This window comes from Podarcis erhardii (genome assembly GCF_964252035.2).
Source record: "Podarcis erhardii genome assembly, chromosome: 13".
Lineage (NCBI taxonomy): Eukaryota > Metazoa > Chordata > Lepidosauria > Squamata > Lacertidae > Podarcis > Podarcis erhardii.
The window spans coordinates 22,869,992-22,896,644 of record NC_138502.1 but is presented as its reverse complement, the minus strand read 5'-3'; the positions used below and the strand labels follow the sequence as shown (position 1 = coordinate 22,896,644).

Below are 26,653 nucleotides of genomic sequence, written 5' to 3'. Positions count from 1 at the left end.
CAGCCAAGAATTCAGTAAACATGTCTAGCTTGTTGGTCTTGCAGTAACATGATCAGCTTTGGTGTTGGACATCTGGGTTCACTTCCCAAAATTTTTTATGGAAATGGGGTTATAGATTAAAAGATGATACCAAGCTTGCAAGCAAAAGATACCAGCTTCAGTGCTCTGTACCGCTGCAAAGGATAGTAAAGATTCCTGGTTGTGAGGCTGAGGAGTCTCTTCCAATCAGTGGATACAATCAATGGATACAAACCAATTCTTCTGATTCAAATGGATTTTTATATGTATTAAAAATCACTTTTACCTCACTGTTTAGCCAAAATGGATTGCAGAGCACTTTACAAAAATCAGTAGTGAAATGGTTGTAGTCTTCAAGCTTATAATCTTAATGGACATGACACACGAAGCAAGAAGTTGTGAGGTATGACGAATAAATCAAACTCAGGCACTATTTCTTAATAATTTAAGTTGTCATTGAACCATTCATTGGACCAATGAAACAAAGAACTGGCATCACACAAAGGTAAGGTAAAGGTAAAGGTACCCCTGCCCGTATGGGCCAGTCGTGTCCGACTCTAGGGTTGCGTGCTCATCTCGCTCTAGAGGCCGTGAGCCGGCACTGTCCGAAGACACTTCCGGGTCACGTGGCCAGCATGACGAAGCTGCAGCTGGCAAGCCAGCACCAGCACAGCACACGGAAACGCCGTTTACCTTCCTGCTATAAAGCGGTACGTATTTATCTACTTGCACTTAAGAGTGCTTTTGAACTGCTAGGTGGGCAGGAGCTGGGACCGAACGACGGGAGCTCACCCCGCCGCGGGGATTCGAACCGCCGACCATACGATCGGCAAGTCCTAGGCACTGAGGTTTTACCCACAGGGCCATCCGCGTCCCACCTCACACAAAGGCAGTCTGCCAATATTATACATGAGGCCATCTCTGACTATTTGAAGCAAATGTATGCTCATCTCTTTTTCACCATTTTATTTCCAACAATCAAATGACATCATAAAGGCAACAACAGTGAAGAACACTATCTAAGTTTTGAATCCTTAGTTATTTCTCCTTGTTATATGTTCCTTGCAGTTTAGCTCAGGCCTCAGGGCAATTATATAACATTTTGGGGCAAATATACAACCCAGTAAACCAGCACTAGAGGCTAAGATAGAGAAGATCTCCACAGCCACCGTGTATTTTCCCTTTGTGCTCAGGTAAGTTGGCACAAAAGAGACCCACACACTGCAAAACACCAACATGCTGAAAGTGATGAACTTGGCTTCATTAAAAGTACTGGGCAATGCCCTAGCAAGGAAAGCTACAAGAAAGCTGACAAGAGCTAGAAATCCCAGGTATACAAGCACAGAATAAAACATAGGGACAGACCCTTCATTACATTCAACCACGATTTCTTTAGCCAAAGAGTCCATGTCCAAATGTGGGAATGGAGGAGCAGTAAGGAGCCACACAGTGCAAAGAGCTCCTTGAATGGCAGTGCAGGAGAAAACAATTGAAGCTGCCAATCTTTTCCCCACCCAGTTCCTCATCCTGGATCCTGGTCGTGTGGCCATGAATGCCAAAATCACTGTGATGGTTTTTGCCAACACGGAAGAAACAGCCATGGTGAAGATGAGACCGAAAACAGTTTGTCGTAGAAGGCAAGTTATTTTTTGAGGCTGGCCAATGAAGAGCAAGGAGCAGAGGAAGCACAGCAGGAGGGCAATAAGCAGAGTGTAGGTTAGACCCCGATTATTGGCTTTGACAATGGGACTGTTGTGGTGTTTAATGAATATCCCTAATACCAAAGCAGTGATGACAGAAAATGCAAGTGCCATGAATATTAAATTGATGCTTAAAGCATCATCATATGACAGAAAATGCAAAACCTTGGGAAGGCATCCATCTTGGTCTCCATTTGGATACTGATCTTCTGGACATTTGATACAATTGTCCATTTCTGGAGCAGAAAGGAACAGTGATTTATCCATCTCCCAAACAAATACGTATGAATCTGACTTTCCTCGCTGGAATTATGGGAAAGCAATTTGCACAATCCCACAGAAAGAGTTTTGCTAATTTTACAAACATCAAATAAGAAAAAAGAAAACAAGGCAAAACACATATCCCGTTGACTCCCCCCCTTCCCCTTTGTGGATGCTTATGTTATAACTATTCCTCCTGCATCTCCTTTATAATTCCAGTTTTTACTAATCCTTGATTATTTCTTATTTCATTTTTTAAACTTCAAGTTTTACATCAATCCTACTAATGAATTTAGTTGTTTACAATAATTTTTCAAATAACTTATATACTTTCCCCATTCTTTATTAAAAGTTAGCTCTTCCTTGTTTCTAATTCTTCCTGTGAGTTTTGCCATTTCGGCATAGTCTATTAGTTTTATCTGCCACTCTTTCTTGGTTGGAACTGTATCTTCTTTCCATCTCTGGGCTAGCAGTATCCTGGCAGCAGTTGTTGCATACACAAAAAGTTTTTTTCTGATCCGCTGGTATCTCCACACCAATTGAATAGTTTATGACAATATGTTCTTTTATGCATATAATAGTCCCATCTTTAAACACAATGGTTAATATTACCATATAGGAAACTTTCTACTCTACAAACTTAACTGAGTCAATCTGATGGTAGACACCTACCTGTTTGTTTAGAAATCTTTCCTTTGGGACATGTGTCGCAATCATAGCAACAGAATGGCTCCCCCTCCTTCTTTTTCCTAACAGAACCTGGACGGCAGTTGTCATTACACACAGAGCGGGGATGCATCTGTCCACAAATGCAAGGCAGGAAATGTTTACTCCATGCTTTGTAAATGCTATTCCCACAAAAACTAATGGCATCAGAAAAAAGGAACATTCTGTATATAAAATATTTTCATATTTCTATGTGTCAGTTTGCATACTTTCTATGTGTCAGTTTGCATTTTTTTGATGCAAAAAGTCTTGATCTAATGTGTAAAGATGTTTTCTATTCTAATTAATTCAAGAGGGTTCTGGAAGCTTCTCTGTGTGATACAAGCTGGTGCAAGCTGGAAGTTTCTAGCTTACAAGCAAGTTTCTATTCTGCCTAGAAACAAGCAGAAGGTTCCTGATATTTGGGTTATTCCTTCAGAGAAGCTGAACAGCTGGTTTAAACTGGTTCGGTTATCTCTTTCACTCAAGGTCATGCTGACTATAATAATAGGCCAGGAGGAGCCTGGTTTCCACTTTCTGCCTCTCTTTCCTTCTGGTGTGGTGTTCTGTACATAGTATGTTTAAGTGCTAAGGTTTTAGATCTATTGTGAGTTATTGTGAGTTCAAGCTAATTTTGTTTTGTTTTTTTACTATAACTGGATTTCCTATGGACTGTGCCGGTCCTGAAGATATCAGATTTGTGACCTTTTTAAATTATTTTTTAAAAAAATTTATTCAGCACAAATTAAAATACATACATATTCACAACAATATTTTGTCTCTTTTCATAGTTACAGTTATTTATACCTCTATAAAATGCTATTCATGATAACACAGTGAAATGAAATGAAGATGTCGGAAAAAAGAAAAAAGGAACAAAGAAAGAATAAAGAAGTAAAAGAAAAAATCATATGTGAAAATTTTTAAAAGTAGATAAGTACTCACAATACATAGCAATTTCCCATCTATATTTATATTCAGTTGTATAATTTCATCTTGTCCTTATCTGCCTTAAATAAATTGTTTCTTTTGAAAGAAAAGAAAAAAACAGAAAAAGGGGGGGAGAAAAAAAAAGAAAAGAAAAAAAGATTTCCACCGTTTACCTCACGCGTTTTTAATAATCTGTTCTTCAGAGCCTCTATTCTTCATATTTTCCCTTTGGATTTCCTTAATGTCTCACTTTATATTTTTTATATTATGCACAAGATTATTCTACACACAACCAGATTTTTGTAGTTGAGCCCTGGTTTTGTAAATAATCATTTAAGCACTCCCATTGCTTCATAACCATAGTTTTGGATTTTCTCCTTATTATATCTGTCAATTTTGCTAATTCCAGGTACTCGCAAAGTTTCCCCAACCATTCTGTTTTTGTTGGGATGCTTTCCTCTTTCCAATAGCTAGCAATCAAAATTCTTGCCGCTGTTATATTATATATAGAAAATGCGTGAAGATAGGAAAAATGGATGATTGATGGAGGTGCTGGTGGAAGTTCAAAAATTGGAAATTTGTAAACATGGTTGTATGGACTTATTTGTAAAGGAAAAAATTAATTAAAAATTTATTAAAAAAAATTCTTGCCGCTGTTGTCGCGTATAGACCATTTGTGACCATTATGCTCATTTGCCTTCAGTAGTAGTAAAGTTCTGCTGGAGGAAGCTAATTGCCTCTGGTCTATTTCTGAGGAATCCTGCAACATGTTTAAGATTTTACTCTGCTAACTGTATGTTGGGGACTGCTCTGGATCAATGTGAATAGAATCAATGACACTGGGGCATAGGAACAGAAGAAGAACCTTGCTGGATCAAATCCAACATCTTGTTCTCACACTGGCCAACCAGGTGTCCATGAGAATCCTGCAAGCAGGATCCAAAGGCATACTGTACTGTAACTCTTCAACCAGTGGCGTGGCATGGCGTGGCAGTGGGGGCAGGCACATTTTTTGGAGGGGGTGTGACCAGGCACCCCCATGACAGACGCCTTCATTGAAGCCTGGCTCTGGCCCACAAGGGAGCTGCCTACTCCTAGTCGCAGCTCTGCTCCCATTCTCAAGCCCCACTGGGTGCAGTGGGCTCCCAGATCCAAACTCCATTCAAGAGTAGACCTGTTGCTGGATGAGTCAGCCTGAGCTTGGCAGAGGAGGAAAAAAAATTACAATATATTTGAGTCACATGACCCTTTTGATTGACTAATCAGATTGTCTATCACATTCTCATATTAAAATGAGTATTCTTACAATTTCCTTCTTGTCTCCAGTGACTCAGTTAACCTCCCACCTCAGTTAACCTCCACTGTATCATAACTCCAGTAATCCTAGAAGATTTTGCTATAGTATTGTGTCCATATGAGTAGCTTTCTGTCTGTGAGGGTGAACTCTGAGGCAGGAGCTTTCTTTGTTCTAAGATCTGGAGATTTAATATGTGGAATACCTGTTTAAAAAAGATTTGTCAACTGCATTGAAGACAAAGATCTATCAACTAAAGAAATAATCTAGCATTCATACTGGAACCACCATGACTGATGTTTTTGTACATAGATCCAACATGCACAATCCCAATCAAAATCTACCTGATTAAACATGCTGTGCCATGTGATGACATCTTCATTGATTGTGAACTCTCTGTCAGTTAAGGTCCATGGATCCATCCTTCCCACTTTTACCCTTGAAAAGGATTTGTTAGGGAAAGTAACCCAATTTATAATATCAAGTCCACTTTCCAGTTCACCTTTCTCATTCAAAGACACCAGGTCCCCAGCACTGTTGTTAAATGAGATTCTCCTCAAGAAATGGTGAAGCTATAATCAAAGAGATAAAAGCTCTTTTTTTCTTTACAAAACATCACTGTCCTGATGACACCAAGGTCTATTTTTCCTTTCCACCTAAATGCAATAAAGCTGATTTTGAAAAGTGCTCAGAAACTTTAACTAGTACAAAAAGCTGCAGCCAGATTGCTGGACTGGACTGGATATAGGGAGCATATTTTATAAGACTGGTGTGGGAACTGCCCTAAGCCCTAGAAAATAACAAATGATAGGATATTGATCATTTGGGATATGAAGGGAATACAAGCTGCAGAGGAATTCCTGGGCAAGCCTATGCAAAATGACCTGGCCAATATTAATGGGTGCTAAGACTTCTGCTAAACACTATTGAGTGAGCTGAAAACACCTCATCCCTAAGGAGTTGGTGCCTATGACCCCTAGTCTCCAGAATTAAGAAAAGTTTGGCTAGGTAGAAATTGGTGTAGATACAGTATTGAACTCCTTGACAAGAAGGAAAGTGGATAGATTTCTAAGGAAGAGAAAACTAGCTGTGAAATTTGCACTAGAGGTGTAAAATATTCTCTACAATGGTTACTTCTCACATAGTTGAACATACTGTTAGTAGAAACATTATGTTCATGTCTGTAGAGACGTTTGGATTCTGAAGTTGTACCTGGTATGGATGTGGATTTCGAACAGCTGTCACTGCTGTGTGCACTTGATTCCAGGAGTCCATGGCATCTAAAGCATGAGCTATGGCATAGACAGCATTGTATATACTGTAGCTTTGCGGAGTCATGCTCATTTCAAAAAATGGCCCAGGAAGGCTCTCCAGCTTCTCCTTCCCAGTGCAGGCGCCAGTGCTCTCTCCAACCACAGATGAATCTATAAATAAACAGCTGAAAGCCTGCTCCCAAAAGTCTCTGATAAAATTGTCGCCATGCTGTGAGTAAGGATTCACTGTCAGAAGGAAACTGTTGAATTCCTGCACCACATTGGTGTGAACTGCAAAAGACAGAGCTCCCTGGAAGACTTCTCTGTCAAATCTTTTGTGAAACTCTATGGCTGGGAAATCCCATTGGGCTGTCATAATCCACACTTTGCCTATAGTCACATTTGTCTTATCATCTGTCTCTACTTGGTACATCAAGAACATAAAAAACAATGAGAACTGCGTCTCTGCAAATAGAATAAGTGTTTTTACTGTGTTGCTGTTAACAAGTTGTAGTTTATTTACTGTCTTTTCATGCTCAGGAATTATTTCAGAGAAGTCTGTCAGCAATGGCATTCTGTCAATGAATGCAGTACAGATGCCACTCTCTGCAAGCATTGGCATCAAGATCTGCAGAAAATTCTCTCCTCTATCATCCTCCAGCATGACAATCCCAACCCATGTCCACTGGAAATGCAAAAGGAGGTGAACGATTCCTTGGTACTGATTCTCTTCATTTGGAACAATTCGGTATAGGAACGGGAAGTGGGTTTCAGCACTTGAAGGACCAAACAAGTAATAAGAGATCTAAGCATAAGCAAATGCATTACTGAAATTAAGTGTACTTTGAGAGATAATATAATGCAGAAATACTTATTAAGAAGTTTATCTTAGAACTGGTTTATCACCATTACTTGATGTTATTCCAAAACATGATATGATGGGTACTCACACTTGACTCCGTATGTTACATCATAGGGACTGAGCAAGCATAGGCATGGTTGCTCCTATTCCCCACTCTCTCCACTTGCAGTTTCTAGCTCATCAGAATGCACAACAGATGCATCTCACCTTTTCTCTAAAGCACTTTTTCTTTATGAAATTTCTGTAAAAATCCACCTGCCTCACATGCATATGCTACCTGAGGAATCTTGTAGATGCTTAAGCTGGTGGCCATGTAAAGAGTGGTTTTAGAGTCAAGTCCCCCAATGACTGCTATCAGATTCTTCTGTGTGCCACACTTGTAGTTGGGGATTGTCCTTTTCTGGCTAAAAAGAAGGTTCAGAGTTGTTTGAAATGTCAACTTTTCATTGAAGTAGCTGTCATAGATATGAAATCCCAATGTAACATTTGGCAAAATCCTGGGATTCTCATTGATCTCCTTCATTGCAAATACCAAGGCCAGGACATGCTGGTAGTTTTTTGTCACTACACTGCAATCAGAACATACCGGTAAGCTATGTTACATTAATATTCTAGACCTCATAAACTACTTGTTCAGTCCACTTGCTTTTGTCCTGACACCCAGTACATCATGCCCACTCGGCTTCAAAAATGTGAAGACACTGAACTAGAAATAGCTGGGAGATTTTAATTATCCCTGAATACTGTGAGCTGCTTGGATGAAAGGAAGCAAACAGAGAACAACCGTGGTTGCTTCTATGGGCAGTAAAGAGCAATGTGTGTCTTCTTGAGTAAATACCTTGTAAACTCTAGGGTTTTGAAAAGAAATATTATGGATAATTGCATTATTTTCTATGTGAAAATGAAATCACTACATAGACAAACAGGGGACTGTGATGCTGGTTAAGTATAAGAGACCTGTTTTCTAACTCCAGAATTTCTGATTGAAATAACAGAATCTGTGTTTCTATCCTATACTTTATAGACGCCTTTCTTTTGCCTAGGGATGTCAGCAAATTTATGGTAAGTGGACAATATTGAAATTCTCTCAACTCACATGGGCAGCAAAACAAAAATCTGGGTGATATTCAAAATTAGTCATACTCAGAGCAGACCTTTTGAAATAATTAGATCTCACCAAATGTCATCATTTTCATTATCTACCTATAATATTATTTTACCCTGCCCTATAGACATTTAATAAGTAACATGCAAAGAAGTTCCTTACACAGGATCCCCAATAAACATTAAATTGGGGTGTTGCTTGAAGTCTATAAAGTCAAAGAAGGAGAAGAACTGAGAAGAGATGCCACCAATGGTGAGGTCACCTTGCTGGTAATACTCATGTGGGATCTGGACGGGATCACTCATGCTGCAAGGAATGGAGTGTGCTTTGCACTCATGAAAGGAAAGATGAACCAACCACAACCACAGTAGCGCCAGAAACAAAAACAGCATTGGAACTGTACAGATGAACCCTTTCAGACTGAATCAAAATCCACTGTTCCAATCTAATTCATCACTATATGACATGAGCCCATTTAGAGCAACCCAGTCCCAGTCTTTTCTGACTCTGCTGGTCAATGGTGATGCTTATGATTATGACCTTTAAAATGCAGCTGTTCTGCTTCAACACAGTTTTTCCCCCCAAGCCCTGAATGCCACAAGAACATTTTATATCCATTTTTTATTTTGATTACTTATTGTAATGGTGGTCACTGAAAACCCATGTTATCTTTGGCAAGAAACAGGCTCACCATAATTTAAGATAATTATAGAGTTCACAATTAACTCCTGAGAGTATTCTGCTCTCAGGCAGAACGCCTGAAGAAAACATGTTTATCAAGTGGCATCTCTCACAGGATCCTTAGTATCAGGAGTCAGGAGCAACACCTGGGTTTAGTATAATACTGAACAAGAAGATATATCCAGAAGAACTAGGCCTTGGGATGAGGCCACAGGGCAGTTGTGGAGAACCTGTGGCCCTCCTGGTGTTATTGGACTCCCATCAACCTCAGCCATCATGGCCAATATTTGGGATGATGAGATCTACAATTCTGCAACATTTGTCCAACTGGTCCATGTATGAATGTAGAACTGTGTACAATGTTCTATGATAGGCTGATAGCTGTATTTGTTCAGAATTTTCTTCTGGTAATGTGAACCTTCTCAGAGAGTTTATATTGTATGAGAATTTAATATATCAAATCTTATACTCTGTGGATTACATTAGCATTCCCTGTTACATATGGAGGCTTCTGTGCAGAAGCAGCATAGCTAGGGCATACACTGAAGCACCCTTCCACCATTGTTAGACATCATCACAACTGCATCACTGTGGCTGTATGTGTAGTTGTGAAAAAATCCCCATGGTGCAAGCTGTCAATAAAGAAAACCTGAATTAGATCAGGACTCCCACAAAGTTTCATGTTGCTCTTTCCTTCTAATGTTTCTGAACTATTGTCTATGGCTTGTTATTTTCCTGTAGGTTTCTCCAGTCTATGGGTGTATGCTAGCCAGTGAGAGGAAGTAATCCAATTGCTATAATGGTAACAAAAAGTATCAATAAGTGGTGCCACTACTTTCCAAGTCCTTGGAACCACCCCTTGGCCATAACCCACCATAATTCCTGTTCCAAGTTGGCTATCTTGACACTGTCTTGATATAAAGCATGCACAGCCTTATGCAAAAAGTTAGACTTAACTGGAATATATGTGCAACATTCCTGCTTTAGAAGAGTGCAACCCCCTCCCTGAACAGCTGTAATCATATCTAATGCAAGCCTATTCTACAAAACAGATGCTCTCATGGCCGAGGTTTATTTATTCAGGGCAGCCACTGAAGACTCCTGTCCCCATGCCCCCTTCCCTGGCACAGCTCAGAACTTTCTTTTCCTTGCCACCTTTCTCTATGTCAATCTGATCTGTGTCAGATAGGCTAACCCTACTTCTCCCCCCAGCAGTCACAAGTTTGATAGCAAAGGACCCTTCCACTGGGGCCCTTGCAAAAATGCCAATCTCCATCACAGCTATCCCCCATCCCCAAGCATCATGGCAAGCATTAACCAATCAAGCAATGAATGATTCCCTTGCCTTCCTCAGCTCCATATAGTCTCTGCTGTAAAGCTAAATGCATTGCCACACTCCTCATATTCTCCACCTCCTCGAGCCATCATCACCCCCATCCCACAAACACAGCATCCAAGCCAATAGAGATTCACATGGCTGCTGGCAAAACTTTTTAAGCAGCTTCATCAATTCACTTGCTATGTGAATGCTGTTCACCGGCACTGGCTGTGCTGATGGAGCACCCTCAATGGGCTGTGCCTTCAGGATTGACCCTAAGGATTATTATGTAGTGTTTGGGCATGATGGAAGTTCCTACGCTCTAAGTCACCCCCATCTGAGTCCCGCAAAGCTTCTCAGTCTCCCAGCATGGAACAGCTTTTTCAGAGCATCAGAGTTTTATCCCTAGTTCCCTGTTTTTCCAGAGTGAATGTGATAACCAAGATTTGTGAGTTGGCTACATCACTGATCACCACATAATTATCTCTTTCGATAGAGTGTCAACAAGAGAGAGGTTTAGTCCGCCATCTTCCTCCCCAGAAATCCATGACAGTGCTCAGGTATCAAAAGAGACTCCCACATTGCAAAAAGCATCCTGGCTAAGGCAAAGCTGATAGCCTGGAATCCCATATGTGTCAGTACAGAATAAAACATAGGGACAGATGCTTCATTACATCCATCCACAATTTTGTCAGCCAAAGACTACATGTAAAAGCATGGGCTATGGCACAGCTTATTCTTCCCAATGCTAGTTGCATTGCTCTCCCAATCACAGAGGAGTCTGAAGATAAACAGCTGAAAGCCTGCTTCTGAGAGCCATCTCTGTCATATCAACTGTTTCTACTTCATGCAGCAACAATATGAAATCCAATGAAGACAGTGTTTCTGCATATACAATAGCTACAGCGACCCATGTTCTGGTAACTGAACTATTATAATGCCCTATAAAGGAAGCTGCCCTTGAAGATAGTCCAGAAACAACAACTAATGCAGAAAGCAGTGATCAGAGTGCTGGTGATCATGGCTGATTGAGAACATAAAAAGGAAAGTCAAGGAGTAGCACTGTTTGTCAGCCCACTTATGAACCTATTCCAAGGTACTGAAGCTTATATAAGGCCCTCAAAACCTTGAGAGCAACTATCTGAAAGAGTACTTCATCCCAACTTGCTTGTGAGTTATGATCTGCAGAGGAGGCCTTGCTGGTGATGCCACCTCCTGGAAAAGTTTGGGACACCCATCTCTGTGGTTACAACCTGCCTCTGAAGTGACCTTCCCTCAGAGGTGCATCAAGCGGCAACATAATTAAGTTTTCAGCAGCAGCTGACAATGCACCTCTTTATCCAGGTCTTTGGGAGGGGTTGGTATTCAGAACTACAGTCATACCTCGGGTTAAATATGCTTCAGGTTGAGGGCTTTCGGGTTGCACTCCGCGGCGACCTGGAAGTAACAGAACGCTTTACTTCTGGGTTTCACCACTCATGCATGTGCAGACGGTCAAAATGAGGTCACGAGCATGCGTGGAAGCTGCGAATCACGACCCACACACGCGTAGACATGAAGGTGAGGGTTACATTTGCTTCAGGATGCGAACAGGGATCTGGAACAGATCCCATTCGTATCCAGAGTTACCACTGTAATGAGAAAAAAATTATCACCTGCTCTTCTATTATTTTGATTTTTTAAAGGTAACTTTTATGTCAATTATATTGAAATGTTATGTATTCTTTTATTCTATTATTTTTATGCCATGCATTTCAACCCTAGAACCTTATGTAAAAGGATGACTACAATATGGTTAATCACTGTCACCACCACCACCATAGTATCATTAAATGTTTATATTAATGTACTAAAGCAGCCCGGTGTAGAATGCATTCAACCACTGTAATCCTATGCAAAGTTGCAGAGGGATGACATTAATACTATTCTCCTTTATATCCACTTAACAAGCTAGAATAGGAAACTTGAAATTCTCCAGTTGTTGTAGGACTCCAATTCCCTTAAGTCCTAGCAGGCATGGTCAGTAATCAGGGAAGATGGAGGCTGGAGTCCAGCAACATATGGACAGGCACAAGTTCCCTATTCCTATGTCTTTGTCCCAAGACTTTGGTTTTCTGTATGTATTTTCTTGCTCAGTGTCATAGTATGTCCAGGTGTTGATCTTGAACCCAGAAAGGAACAGCCCTGAGATAACACCTAACCAACATGTTTTCTTCTGCTGTTCTGTTCTCTATGAGGAGAACATTTAAGGAGCTAATTTATAATTACCTTATAATTATGTCAAATTACAGTAATCCTTTCTGGCTGACGACAACATGGATTTTCATTGACTACACTCATAAAAAGTAATCAATATGAAAATACATATAAAACTTATGTCTGTGCTTTTCAGAGTTTGGGGTGTGGATTGTGGACAGGAAGAGCTATTTCACAGGCCACATAGTATCACTATCGACTTGCAGCATCAAGAGAGTATAGAAACAAATCTGTTCTGAACCAGCTGCTATTATATAATAATGAATTAGCTTGGAAGAGTGGGTTTGCTTTGGTAGAAAATAATTCACCCTTATGTGCAATGTTGTTATTGTTGCTGTGGCTACTGATGTTAACACTGGCGTTTCTTCCCCAAATTGAGAGCAAGTCACAACCAGCTACTTGCAGTGTGAACGATCCCCTACAGATCCCGCATGAGTATTATGAGCAAGGTGACCTCATCATTGGCAGTATTTTTTCTCAGTTCTTCTCTTTCTTTAATACTATAACCTTTGATGAACACCCCAATGCCATGTTTGTTGGAGAATCTCTGTAAGTATCTTTTTCCATAAGATGTCCATAAGCAGGTCATAATGAATTTTTTAAAATTTACAATTCCTAACCGTAATAATGGGTTGTATCCAATGCTAGTCCTTCTTGAAGCAGACCTACTGAAATCAATGAACCTAAGTCATATTCCTTAATTTCAGTGGGACTAGCCCTGGATAGAGCTCAGTGTATGCCATTATTCTTTGATGTTAATAGAAAATGTATTTGCACACCCTTGATCTACCCTACATTTTGCCGTTCCCTCTTCTGCTAGATCTCCAGTCCCCTGATCTGTCACTTGAATACCTCCCCATGCAAGATTGTGTGTCTGATTATTTCCGTATGATTTTGAAGCATTTAATGATGTGATAATGTACAGTAAGTGCCATTTCAGACATTACGGCCTTGAAGTGGCAGTGCAAGCAGACGGGACCCACACATTTAGTCCCTCAGGGGGCTGCAAATTATCTTGCTCCTACATGTGATGACAATGAACTTCTGCAGCAAGAAGCCTTTTGTATACACTGAGGTTCCATGGGTGATTCAGATCCCTAGAAGATCTGGGTTCTCAATCACATGGGATTTGCAAAGATACAACTGGCTGCCCACCACAGAAATTCACTAGCATCATTTTCTTCAGTGGAACATTTGGGACAAGACAAAACAGACTGCCCTACAGGTTTCTTCCTTGCCATGCTTCCTGTTCAAGTCATTAATGCCTGCAGACTCCTCTATATGAACAATGTGGACTTGACAAGTAGTTCATGAGGTGTAGACAATTTATGGGTTATATAACCTGCACTCTTATTTCAGTGTAGTAACGAAATACTACCAGTATTTACAGGCCTTCGTGTATGCAGTTAAGGAGATCAACGAGAATCCCAGGATTTTACCAAATGCTACATTGGGATTCCACATCTATGACAGCTACTTCAACGAAAAGTTGACATATCAAACCACTCTGAACCTTCTTTTTAGCCAGAAAAGGACAGTCCCCAACTATAAGTGTGGCACAAAGAACAATCTGATAGCTGCCATTGGGGGACTCGATGCTGAAACCTCCTTTTACATGGCTACCATCTTAGGCATCTATAAGATCCCGCAGGTAGGATATTTCTATGAGACATGTGGGTTTCAAACACCTGACATGCATCCCTTTCTTGTATTCTTAGAACTGGAGCAAACATATTTGAGTATGTGAAGGAGAAAGGTAGAGAAGCTGTGAATGCTTCTTTGTGGAGAAAAACCTACTTTTAAAAAATAATATTAACAATCGCTCTTGTCCTCATGAATTTTCAATCTCCTTTATTGGCATAAAAAAGTGCATCATATACATGGATCAGAGCACAACACAGTTAACAAAACATAACAGGAGATACTTTCAGATAAAACTGTCCAGACATCATGAGATTCAAAGATGGATCTAAAGACAAGTGTAATTTCACAGAGTCACTCAAAAATCTTGCTACATTCTCCACAACATCATCACTACAATTGTTTAGCAGATAAGACACCCTGGAAGAGTGGGTGCAATAAATTCCTTCCTTCAATAAGGGGGGCAAATATTTATCATATATTTTTGCATAAAATAGGAAATAAAATAAAACGTGTGTGATGGATTCAACCTGTTTTGTGCCACAAGGTCAGTATGAGTATGGGATTTTCAAGGATCGACCTTGCAAAACTGCAGACAGTAAGATGTTAAATCTTGTGAGGGAAAGAGCTCTGCATACCTGGGGATTGTAAAGCTGGTGTAAAAATGGAGTGTCCTGGCAAAACGAGGGTGGAATTCCCAACCCCAGTGGGGAACAGGTTTTGTTGGCTGCACTGCAAAGGGTTTGGAATTCAATCTCTAGGATTCTGCAGAAGCAGTGACTCAAGCGATAGGCCACAGGTTCTGATTTTGCTCTCACTGCAAGATAGGCATTTGGAGTGGTAGGATTCTGCCAGCATGTGGAAAGTTGAAAAAGACAGATAGGACATGAAATGTAGACGGAGCCAGAATTTTATAGTGGTGAGCCACGCTTTGGTTTCCAGCAGCCTTTGTCCAGTTTCCAGACACATGGCTGCATATGACACACAATTTGGCAGCACCTGGATTTTGCACATAAATTTAGATTGGTTAACTGCACCAATGCATAATGGAATGCCATACAGGAGTTTTGGGACTACTTTGGCATTAAAGACCTTTAGTGCAGGTGGGACGAACTGATTCTCTCTGTTAAAGAAGAAACAGGTGATAGAGCTGGAGTATCCACTCCGTTAAGTGCAAGCTTACAATGGTATTTCCAGGAAGCATTATATTGGAAGTGGATGCCTAGTTATTTAAAGTTTTTAACCTGTTCTAATGGGTTTCTGCTGATCTCCCATCTATGAGGCTTCCAAGTTCTTGAGGAAAAAAGCGCTTTAGATTTTGCGAAGTTCAGTTCCAGTCTGTTGGCTGTACAATATTCCTAGCAGCAGCACTGGAGCTGCTTCAAGCCAACACTTGTGGGAGACAAGGTGACTGTGCCATTGGCATATAATAAGATGGGAATGTGGATGGAACTGAGCTTCGGGCAATGGCCATCCATTATAAGAAACCTGCACATTCATATACTTTGTCTCCTGCAATAGAATTTGTTTTCCTCTATTTTTTGGCATAATAAATTCTAGTCTTTACCACTACATACATAATCATGTCTTGAAATTTTAAAGGCAAATCTCTTGCATGAGTACTTTTGACTGTATATCTTGTACTGTAAATCTCTGTTCAATGTTTGACAAACTCTTTGCTCTTGCATAGGTCTCTTATTATTTATTTGGTCCTTCTCTGAGTTCTAAGACCCAGTTCCCTTTCATGTACCGCGTGGTCCCCAATGAAGAGTATCAGTACATTGGAATTGTTCAATTACTTCTGCATTTTGAGTGGACGTGGGTTGGGATCATAACAGAGGATAATGATAAAGGAGAAAATTTTGTGGGAAGCTTGATGCCAAGACTTTCACAAAGCGGCATCTGTGCGGCATTCACTGACAAGATGCCTGCTCTGTCGGACTTCTCTGAAATATTTGAAGGGTACATGAAGGCAGAGAGCATGCTTCATCTTTTCAAGAACAACACAGTCAAAGCACTTGTTGTATTTGCAGAAACTCATTCTACAATGATTTTGAAATATTTTCTAGTACAAGCAGGAGATATGGCAGATGCTCAAGGAAGAATGTGGATTCTGACAGCCCAATGGGACTTCCCAGCAGTGCAGTTTCAAAGGAATTGGGATATACAAGTCTTCCAGGGAGCCTTGTCTTTTGCAGTCCACTCCACTGAGGTACAGGAATTCAAAAATTTCCTTCTGACCATAAATCCCTACTCAGCCAATGGAGACAAGTTCATCCAAGAATTCTGGGCACAAGCTTTTGACTGTGTATTTTTAGATTCCCCTATGGATGGAGAGAACGATGGGACCTGCACGGGGGAAGAGAAGCTGGAGAGCCTTTCTGGACCATTTTTTGAAATGAGCATGACTCCCCAAAGCTACAGTATATACAATGCTGTTTACATCATAGCACATGCTTTAAACACCATGTACTCATTGAAGTCCAAGCCCAGAGTAGTCGCAACACTTCCAAACCTTCAACCATGGCAGGTACTAGCTCTTTAACCAAAACATCTTGATGGACGTGAATAGAAAATCCATATCAAACCCTCATGTTTAAAGATTGTGATAACTGACTATCTGCTATCCAGTAATGAGCATTTCTACTTCTACCTTGTCAGCTTTTTACACTGCTAACTATAGGAGTCCATCTTTTCCCCATCTTGTCAGACATTAGGGATATTTACACCATGTATGATAGGACTCTTTCTTCATTTTCACATGACCAATCTTATCCTGCTTCTGGAAGTAAAATGGATTCTCACATTTCTTTTATCACGTTGCAACTTCCTGCTCCCCTCACTTGGATCTGGTGCAGATATAATGTTTGAGCCCCCAAAAGCATCATTTGCAAGTTAGGAACCAGCATTTGGAACCTTTGGTCCCCATTTCCCCTCTCTGCATCCTTCTGCATCCCACGTAACATTCACCTCCCTTCTATATCTCAGTCATAATTAACTGCTGTGTCTACATGTTTCACACTAACCAGGAGCTCCTTCCTGCTCAACTATTCAAGCGATTACACCAGAGCCAGTACTAACAACAAAACTGATCACCAACCATAACAAGACACAAACAAGATAGAGGGAGCACAATAATTTAAATCCCCACCATTCATTATGGAATGTAGAGGAGAGGAGAATCACATTTACTAGCAGCCACTGTAAGCAGATGCAGCTTGCATGGCTGCCTCATCTTGCTTTCTCAAAGAGAATGAAGAGAGCAATGAAGAAAAGTAACCCATATTCATTGTCAGCTGCAGAAGCTGAAGCATCTAACATTTTAAAAGGAAAAACGCCCTGTACCTCCAGTGCCTGCCCTACCATTAGACAAGGAATGGGGGACTATGGCTTTCTAGATTATGCTACATAAGCATGGCTTTTCTGTCCCACCCCCTCACTGCTAGCTTCCTTAGGAAGAGAATGCTACCCCATGACCCATCAACTTCCAGTCTAGTCTAGTGGAATGGGGAGTATGTCATTGTGTCCTTTGCTTCATGCAGGAAAATGTATTGTACTGGAGCTGTGCATTGACCAGAGCTTATAATACTCAAAAGATTTATGTTGATGTATTGAGCCTCCTGTTTCAGGAACAGTTGGTTTCTGGGTCTAATCAAAGAGCTGGTTTTGACTTGAAAAGTTTTCTATGGTCTGGCAGGGCCAGTCAGCACAAGAAGCAAGGTGAGGCAACCACCTCAGGAGGGAACAGATCTTTGTTTCTCTCCACTCCTTTTACTAATGTAGACCTTCCCTGATCCCCTCCTTCCCAAGTGGGGAAAAGACCCCCCCCCCAGATGAAGATGGGAGAGGCCGTGATTGTACCTCAAAAGATACAAAGGGAGAGATCCAAAGTCTTACATGACCAAAAGCTGCAACATTGGAAGATTGAATTTGGATTGAATCTGGAGAGTGTCTGCAAGTCTCTGGAGTTAAGGAAGTTCTTAGCTCTGGTGGGACTGTGAAACAAATTAATTACCTCTGGAACAACTACCTTTTGGATTACAAAATTAACATAGGGGAGTGGGAACATGGGGAATGGAACAACCTGATGAAAGAAAATTGAGATTATTACTGCATGGAATCCCCCGTAAACCCACCCCCCAAGCAGAAAGGGAAGAAACTACGAAAGAATCCAACAAGGAATAAGGAGGTGTGTAACCACAAACAAGAACAAGAAAACCTGCAGAGGGGCATAGAAGAGACCTGAGAGCCTCGGACATCAGAACACCAGATTGATGGACATGATGTAATGGGTAGAAAGGACTGACATAACCCGAAACCAGGAAGAAGGGACGTTGGATAAAATTAAAAGAGAACTTCTTTTTATATATCTTTTTATTTTTGCAATTAGTGTAATACTAATGAAATATCAGAATGTGCTGGAAAGGAATTAATTGGCTTTAGCAGAAAGGTTTGAAGGAATTTAAATATAAATATGGTTTAAATTTTGAAACTCTACGGTTTTGAAGTTAAGATAAGGTTAATGAAATTAATGTTAAATAGAGACAGATTGTTAAGATAAATTGCTTAAATAAAAATTGAGAAGTATGGGAAGAATTTGCTGAAATAATGAATAAATTAGAATACAAAAAGGGAGGTGTGAGGAGGTCCAAGAAACAAGTTAATGAGAGGATGTAATTTGAATTTGTATTTTCTTTTTTTTCTGTTATGTACTTTTTTGGTTTTTATAAGTTTTTATTTCTTTATTTTTTATCTTTTTCTGTATTTTTGAAAATTTGAATAAATATTATTTTTTTAAAAAAAACCAAGTGGGGAAAAGACCCATTTTGGGGTCTGCCACAGGTACCAAAATGTTTTGGGTGGCCCTGCAGTCTAGAACCATGATGCCTCAAAGACTTCCTTCTCCAATACAAACTTATTTGTTCATGCATGTCAACAATGGCGTCCTTCCTCTGTGTGTCCCCAAACTGTGCTATGTCCCTGCACCAAGCACCATCAGCTGCTATACGGTCACGATCAACATATTAAGTCCACTGAGCGACTTCACAGAACGGGCCATTGGCTGTAGAACTCTCATCTGCTTCCCTCACTTCTGTGGTTTCGTTGACAATTTAAAATGATGCTACTTCTGATGGCAATTAGGATGACTTATTGCCTTTGAGACTCCTGCTGTTTTCTGGCTATTTTTGTTTAAAATTGACTTTCATGTTAATTATGTTTTATCTGTTGTTTTATATTCACATTAACACCTTGTAGATCGTAAGGGGTGGAAAGGCAGGATTGAAGTATTGTTTTAAAAAGGGTAAACCAATCAAACTCAGATGCCCTTTTAGGGGTGAGTTTCTGTCATGTAATTATGGAGAATCAGGATGCCCTATTTAGTCCTGCCCACTCTGTCACATGACCATGACCATCACTGTCACACTTAATGCATGAAGTGGGTAGCTTCTGAAACATGGACCTTGATGTATTCACATAGATTGCTATGCAATTTAGAACCCTAAACAAATAGGACTGCAATTCAGGCAGAGGGTGAAAGAACTCAGGTTCTAGATCACAGAGGTGGTAGAACCAGCAAGCACTTCCTTGCTCTCTCACACGCATTTCTAATCTATTACTTAAAAAAGACTAGAGTGAAATTTGTAAAATGATATACTGCTCTACCTCCTATAATTTTGTAAATGTGTTTTTGCCTCTTCAACTGTAGATTCATCCTTTCCTGAAGAGAATCTCATTTAACAACAGTGCTGGGGACCAGTTGTCTTTAGATGGGAAAGGTGAATTAGAAAGCGGATTTGATATTATAAACTGGGTTACTTTCCCTAACAAATCCTTTGAAAGGGTGAAAGTGGGAAGGATGGATCCATGGGCTTTTTCAGGCAGAGAGTTCATGATTAGTGAGGAGATCATCACATGGCACAGCAAGTTTATGCAGGTATTCTCTGGTTAATGGTTATCAGTGGTTGAATGTTGTGATATCAGTTGTAGATGGACCATTTTTACCAAAATAAAGGGACATGGGTGGCACTGTGGTCTAAACCATTGAGCCTCTTGGGTTTGCCAATCAGAAGGTTGGTGGTTTGAATCCATGCAATGGTGGTGAGCTCCCATTGCTCTATCACAGATTCTGCCAACCTAGCAGTTCAAAAGCATAACAGTGCACATATATAAATAGGTACCACTGCAATGGGAACATAAACGGCATTTCCATGCACTCTGGCACCAATCACGTGTCCCTTTGGGCCAGAAGCAGTTTAGCCATGCTCGCCAAATGACCTGGAAAGTTGTCTGCAGACAAATGCCGGCTCCCTCAACCTGAAAAGTGAGATGGGTGCCACACCCCATAGTTGCCTTTGACTGGACTTAACTGCCCAGGGGTCCTTTACCTTTACCTTGCCATAATAAGGTAAATCTCCTTAGAAAGTACAAAGCTGCCAATATTGTGACCCTGTCACAAGAGCTTTTGTTAATATATTCTAAAGGAGCATTTTGGACAATGATCTACCCCTTAGAAACATGGAAATCTGTCATACTGAGTCAGGCCCCTAGGTCATCTAACTCATGGTTGTCTACATGATTGACTGGGGATTCAGAAAGAAGCCTTTTCTCAGCGTTGCCTGGAGATACCAAGGACTGAAGTTTGGGCCTTTTGCATGCAAATCATGTGCTACAACTTTTCTACTCCAGCAAAATTATACAGTAGAGTAAACGGAATAAGCCAGTGGTATAGTGATCTTTCCTCCCCTTAATCACTCATGTACATCAATGAAGTTAATAATGAAAATAATAATGAAAATAATAATGAAAATAATAATAATAATAATAATAATAATAATAATAATAATATCATCTGCATATTGTATTTTGATTGCCTTTAAAAAGACATGGGTGGAATTAATACCAGGGCTGTGAAGGCCTGTGAAATCATTTCCTAGAAAAAAATTAGCAGTGTTCTCTCCCAGGTCTGTGATGCCATTCAGTTAAATTTGAATCATTCATTGAGAGCAGCGTGCACTAAGCTTTTCTTCCCTTGTCTTTATGAAAGATGTCACCCTCTTCAGTGTGCAATGATAAATGCAGCCCAGGATCTATTAGGAAAAAGAAAGATGGTGAACCATTCTGTTGCTACGACTGTGATGCATGTCCAGAAGAAATGATTTCTGTTGTCATGGGTAGGTGACCTCGCACATGATCATCTTAAAACATTAACACATGAGTAGGCATGGTTCTGACTACATCATCCCTTCCAAAGAAATCTAATTTATTTCAGAGATTCTTTGCAAGAAAACCAAGAGGAATTAGCATTTATTTCTTGTGCTTTAAGGATAGCAAAGCAGCATCTACAGTTCCATCTTAGGGCCTTATACTAGGATGGATTATTTGTCCCTTTACTAGCTGGTATTATTCATTCTGGTAAGTGGTGGCTCCCACACAAAAGTAATTCAAGGGGACTTATTTCTGAGCAGGCATGCTAAGAATTGCAATCATAAGGAGAGATTTCTGATATCACCTTCTACCTGATAGTTTCAGGTGATACCAAGGAATGAAGTTATGTCCTTCTGCATGAAGAATAAAGCTCAACCAATGAACACATCCATTTTGAAGCTAACCACCAAACCTTAGCCTAGATATAACAATCCCTTTCAGCATTAAGCATCTCCAATTATGTATAGATCCTAAAACAAGAAATTGCTTATTAGCTGTTGAAACAACAGGAGTTTATATTGAACCATTGTGCCTGATAGCTCCCTGCAGGCTTCTGTTCTCCCAATGTTTACATGCTACACACAGCAATCCTAAAACCACCTACTGATAAATATACTCTATTGAATTTAATGGGACTTACTTCTGAGTAGAAATATATATGATGGCACTATATGTTTTTGTCCCTCACTTGTTTGGAATATGGAGTTATCATTTTCTTTCTTTTTTCAGACAGCGACAAGTGCATCAGATGCCCAGCAGATCAGTATCCAAATAAACACCAAGATGGATGCCTTCCCAAGATTTTAAACTTTCTATCTTATGAGGAAGCTTTGAGCATCATTTTAGTTTTCTTGGCACTTTCATTTTCTGTGATCACAGCTTTGGTACTCGGGATATTCATTAAATACAAAAACACCCCCATCGTCAAAGCCAACAATCGAAGTCTCACCTACACTCTGCTGGTCGCTCTCCTGCTCTGCTTCCTCTGTTCATTGCTGTTCATTGGGAGACCTCAGATAGCAACCTGCCTTCTACGACAAACAACCTTTGGCATCATCTTCTCTGTGGCTGTTTCTTCTGTGTTGGCAAAAACAACCACTGTGGTTTTGGCATTCATGGCTACAAGGCCAGGGTCCAGAGTAAGGAACTGGGTGGGGAAAAAACTGGCAACTTCAATTGTTCTCTCCTGTTCTCTCATGCAAGGAGCTATTTGTACTGTATGGCTCTGTACTGCTCCTCCTTTCCCAGATTTGGACATGGACTCCTTGTCTAAAGAAATTGTAGCTGAATGTAATGAAGGGTCTGCCTCTATGTTTTACTGTGTTCTGGGATACATGGGATTCCTGGCTCTTGTCAGCTTCATTGTGGCTTTCTTTGCTAGGACATTGCCCAGCACTTTTAATGAGGCCAAGTTCATCACTTTCAGCATGTTGGTGTTTTGCAGTGTGTGGGTCTCTTTTGTTCCAACTTACCTGAGCACAAAGGGGAAATACATGGTGGTGGTTGAGATCTTCTCCATCTTGGCCTCAAGTGTTGGATTGTTGGGTTGTATCTTCTTCCCCAAATGTTATATCATTGCATTAAGGCCTGAGTTGAACAGCAAGGAGCACTTAACAAGGAGAAGTAACTAAGTCATTTGAGGGTCACATGTTCCTTCATAGGCTAAAATTTTGTGGAGTCATGGGATTCCTTTCACAAACACTAGAAACAGGTCAGCAATACAAAGGGCTTCAGGAATTGGCTTAAATTGCTGCTGTTATACGCCTACTCTTATGGCGTAAGGCAGATTAGGAGCCATCATAGGCTTTGCAGTTGGTGGCACCAATCCTTTCTCCTTCTGTCCTTTGAAAAATCCTGATCTGCAGGAACACCTACTGATCTCTGCTGGCTAGTAAAAGGCAGTGATGATTGGAATTACAAAGCGAGCTTTTAAACCAGAGCTAAACAGGGGATTCGGGAGCATTAGTATCCCTATTTCCAGCACCAGATACTCCCTCTCATACTAGACACTCCAGTATTTCCAGTACAAACCAGTGTCCTTTCCCCATGTACACCCAGTAAGATTCTGGAAAGTGTCTTGCTTTGTTCAACTTCATTAATCAGCAACCTAAACCTGCAGTCCCAATCCCACTTACCTGAGACAAATATCCATGGAATTTAATTGAAGTTACTTCTGAGTAGTCATAATTTGGTTTGTACTGTGAGCTATTTCTACCATGCTGGAAGTCTTAAAATGAAACTTCAAATATCCCTTGATAATATCATAGCTTCTGTTCCATTTCCAGGGGGATTGTACTGTGAATACACCTCATCTGGTATTAAGACTCTCTCTACTAGAAACACAATTGCACTCCCAGTTATTTTAAAATTTTAATATCAAGGGTAATGATAATAATTGAATGGAGATGATTAATTGAAGGGAAATCCTTTTTGAACAGCATCTGCTTGGAAATTAATTGTTGGTAAATTTACTGCAGAGGGATTAACTGATTTGGGGTAATCTGGAAGTCATGTGAAATTTAATTGAATAAATTTGTGGGGATCTGTATGGGAATTTAATTGACTTCTGTAAAATTTAATTCTGAAAATTATTTCAAAGTTTGCACCAGTAAATATGAATGAAGATATACACCTTTTATACCATCATGTGTCCTCTTTTGCATAGTGCATATACCCTTTTATGATGATGCCTGTGGTTACACAAGCAGCTACTATAGGAACTTTTCTTGGGATCATTTAGAAGTAAATTCTCAGTGTAGACCAGGAAATGACCTATCCAGATAATGATGTGGTTCCCTCTTCCTAATTAATTTATTTTTCCTCTGTCGGAGGAGTGAAGTGAATACGCAATATGGAGCCTAGGACGATGGAGGAAGAGATATAATCCCCCACTCTCCTTATGCTCTCTGTGTCCTTTGCTTTTCTCTCCGCTAGTCTCTCTGGCCAGATAATCAGCTTGGCAGCTATATTATGAGGTGCTGCATGGGACCTTCTTATCTCCAGTGCTATTTAATATTTACACAAAGCCACATGGAGTGGTCATTAGGAGATTCAGGGCAACGTGCCATCAATATGATGATGATGATGACACCCAGGTCTACTTCTCCATATCATCTGAATCAGGAGTAGTTGTGCAATTACTAAGCCACTGCCTGCATGCAGTTGTAAGATGAATGAAGGAGAACAAGCTGAACAAATTTGAATCCAAGCAAGACACAAGGACTGTGGTTAAGCAGCTCCTGTGTCTGAGAAATTGGCCAATTCCCGACCCTAGATGGGGTTTTACTCCAAACTCTCTTCAGAACCAGACTGTTGCTGGCTGAGTCAGCCTCAGTTTGGCAGAGGTAAAACAAGTGTTTAAAACAATGTTTCAGTCACATGACTCTTTTGACAGGCTGCCATGTCACATGGCTGAGTAGATCAGGGTTAGGATACAACCTAAGTCCCCCTCTCTGATCCGTCTCTCACAACACCCCCAGAATTCCTCTTTTAGGGGGATTATGCTGTCTGAAGTTCCATTGGGCTCATCTCAACCAGCTAGGTCCTGGCTCCATCAGGATGGGAAGATATGCTGATGTAGCGCATCTGTACCAGTAACCTCCAAGTTCACCTAGAAGCCCACTATTTCCTCACCCAACTAATCCCAGCAGATCTTGCTATAGGATTGTGTCATCGTAAGAAGCTTTCTTTCTGTGAGGATGAACTATGAGGGGAGAATCATTCTTTAAAAAGGTTTGTCAACTGTACTGAACAGTTAGATATCTGCTCAGGTAACAAAAGATACCCCTCACACACACACACACACACACAAACACAAACACAAACACAAACACAAACACAAACACAAACACACTGCACAACACCAAAATGCTGAAAATGATGAACTTGGCTTCATTAAAAATGTTGGGCGATGTTCTAGCAAAGAAAATGACAGCCAAACTGACCAGAGCCAGGAATCTCTAATTATCTAAGCACAGAATAAAATGTAGGGATGGGTCTTTCATTACATTCAACCACAATTTCTTCAGCTGAAGACTGTGTGTAAAGTAGGGGGTATGGCATAGTTTCTCCTTCCTTGTGCAAGTTTCATTGCTCTTTCCAACCACAGAAGGGTCTGGAGATAAACAGCTGAAAGCCTGCTTCTGAGAGTTATCTCTTTTATATAAGCTGTTTCTACTTCACGCAGCAACACTATAAAATCCAATGAAGACAGTGTTTCTGCATATACAGTAGCTACAGTGACCTGTGCTCTAGCAATCTCCATACTGAACTATTGTAATACCCTTTACAAGAAGCTGCCCTTGAAGATGGTCTAGGGGTTGCAACTAATGCAGAATGCACCTCCCAGAGTACTGATTATCATAACTGATCATGCATATATAGCACTGATGTAATGGGAATGGCCCCCTTCATGGATCACTGCCTTGCCGTGACGAAGGGGCTTGAAGAACTCAGAGAAGCTATGAACTATGCCGAGCAGGGCACCCAAGATGAACAGGTCATAGTGGAGAGTTTTGACCAAACGTGATCCACCTGGAGGAGGAACCGGCAAGCCACTCCAGTATCCCTGCCAAGAAAACTCCATGGACAAAGACAACAGGCATATAAAAGATATGACGCTGGAAGATGAGCCCCTCAGGTCAGAAGGCGTCCAACATGCTACTGGGGAAGAGCGGAGGGCAAGTACAAGTAGATCCAGAGCTGATGAAGCGGCTGGGCCAAAGCCGAAAGGACGCTCAGTTGCGGATATGCCTGGAAGCGAAAGGAAAGTCCAATGCTGTAAAGAAAAATATTGCATAGGAACCTGGAATGTAAGAACCATGAACCTGGGTAAGTTGGAGGTGGTCAAAAATGAGATGGCAAGAATAAATATTGACATCCTGGGCATCAGTGAACTAAAATGGACGGGAATGGGTGAATTCAGTTCGGATGACCATCATATCTACTACTGTGGGCAAGAAACCCGTAAAAGAAATGGAGTGGCCCTCATAGTCAACAAAAGAGTGGCGAAAGTTGTACTGGGATGCAATCTCAAAAATGATAGAATGATCTCGATACGAATCCAAGGCAGACCTTTTAACATCACAGTAATCCAAGTTTATGCACCAACTACTTGTGCTGAAGAAACTGAAATTGACCAATTCTATGAAGACTTACAAGACCTTATAGAAGTGACACCAAAGAAGGATGTTCTTCTCATTATAGGGGATTGGAATGCTAAAGTAGGGAGTCAAGAGATAAAAGGAACAACTGGCAAATTTGGCCTTGGAGATCAAAATGAAGCAGGGCAAAGGCTAATAGAGTTCTGTCAAGAGAACAAGCTGGTCATCACAAACACGCTTTTCCAACAACACAAGAGACGACTCTACACATGGACATCACCAGATGGGCAGCATCGAAATCAGATTGATTATATTCTCTGC

General features: G+C 40.6%; 2 protein-coding genes across 2 annotated transcripts; one reads left to right on the top strand and one right to left on the bottom strand.

Moving 5' to 3' along the window:
• Positions 1-1,052: 1,052 nt before the first annotated feature.
• LOC309326940 (vomeronasal type-2 receptor 26-like) lies at positions 1,053-8,433 on the bottom strand (the record flags this gene model as incomplete). The annotated part of the gene is made up of 6 exons (XM_081835968.1): positions 1,053-1,954; positions 2,652-2,778; positions 5,253-5,480; positions 6,064-6,966; positions 7,301-7,592; positions 8,291-8,433. 6 exons carry the CDS (start codon positions 8,431-8,433, stop codon positions 1,053-1,055), a joined length of 2,595 nt encoding a protein of 864 aa, XP_081692094.1.
• Positions 8,434-11,681: 3,248 nt separating this feature from the next.
• LOC309326939 (vomeronasal type-2 receptor 26-like) lies at positions 11,682-22,861 on the top strand (the record flags this gene model as incomplete). Its single annotated transcript, XM_081835967.1, has 7 exons — positions 11,682-11,687; positions 12,808-12,932; positions 13,743-14,034; positions 15,715-16,554; positions 19,732-19,959; positions 21,070-21,196; positions 21,960-22,861. 7 exons carry the CDS (start codon positions 11,682-11,684, stop codon positions 22,859-22,861), a joined length of 2,520 nt encoding a protein of 839 aa, XP_081692093.1.
• Positions 22,862-26,653: the final 3,792 nt, after the last annotated feature.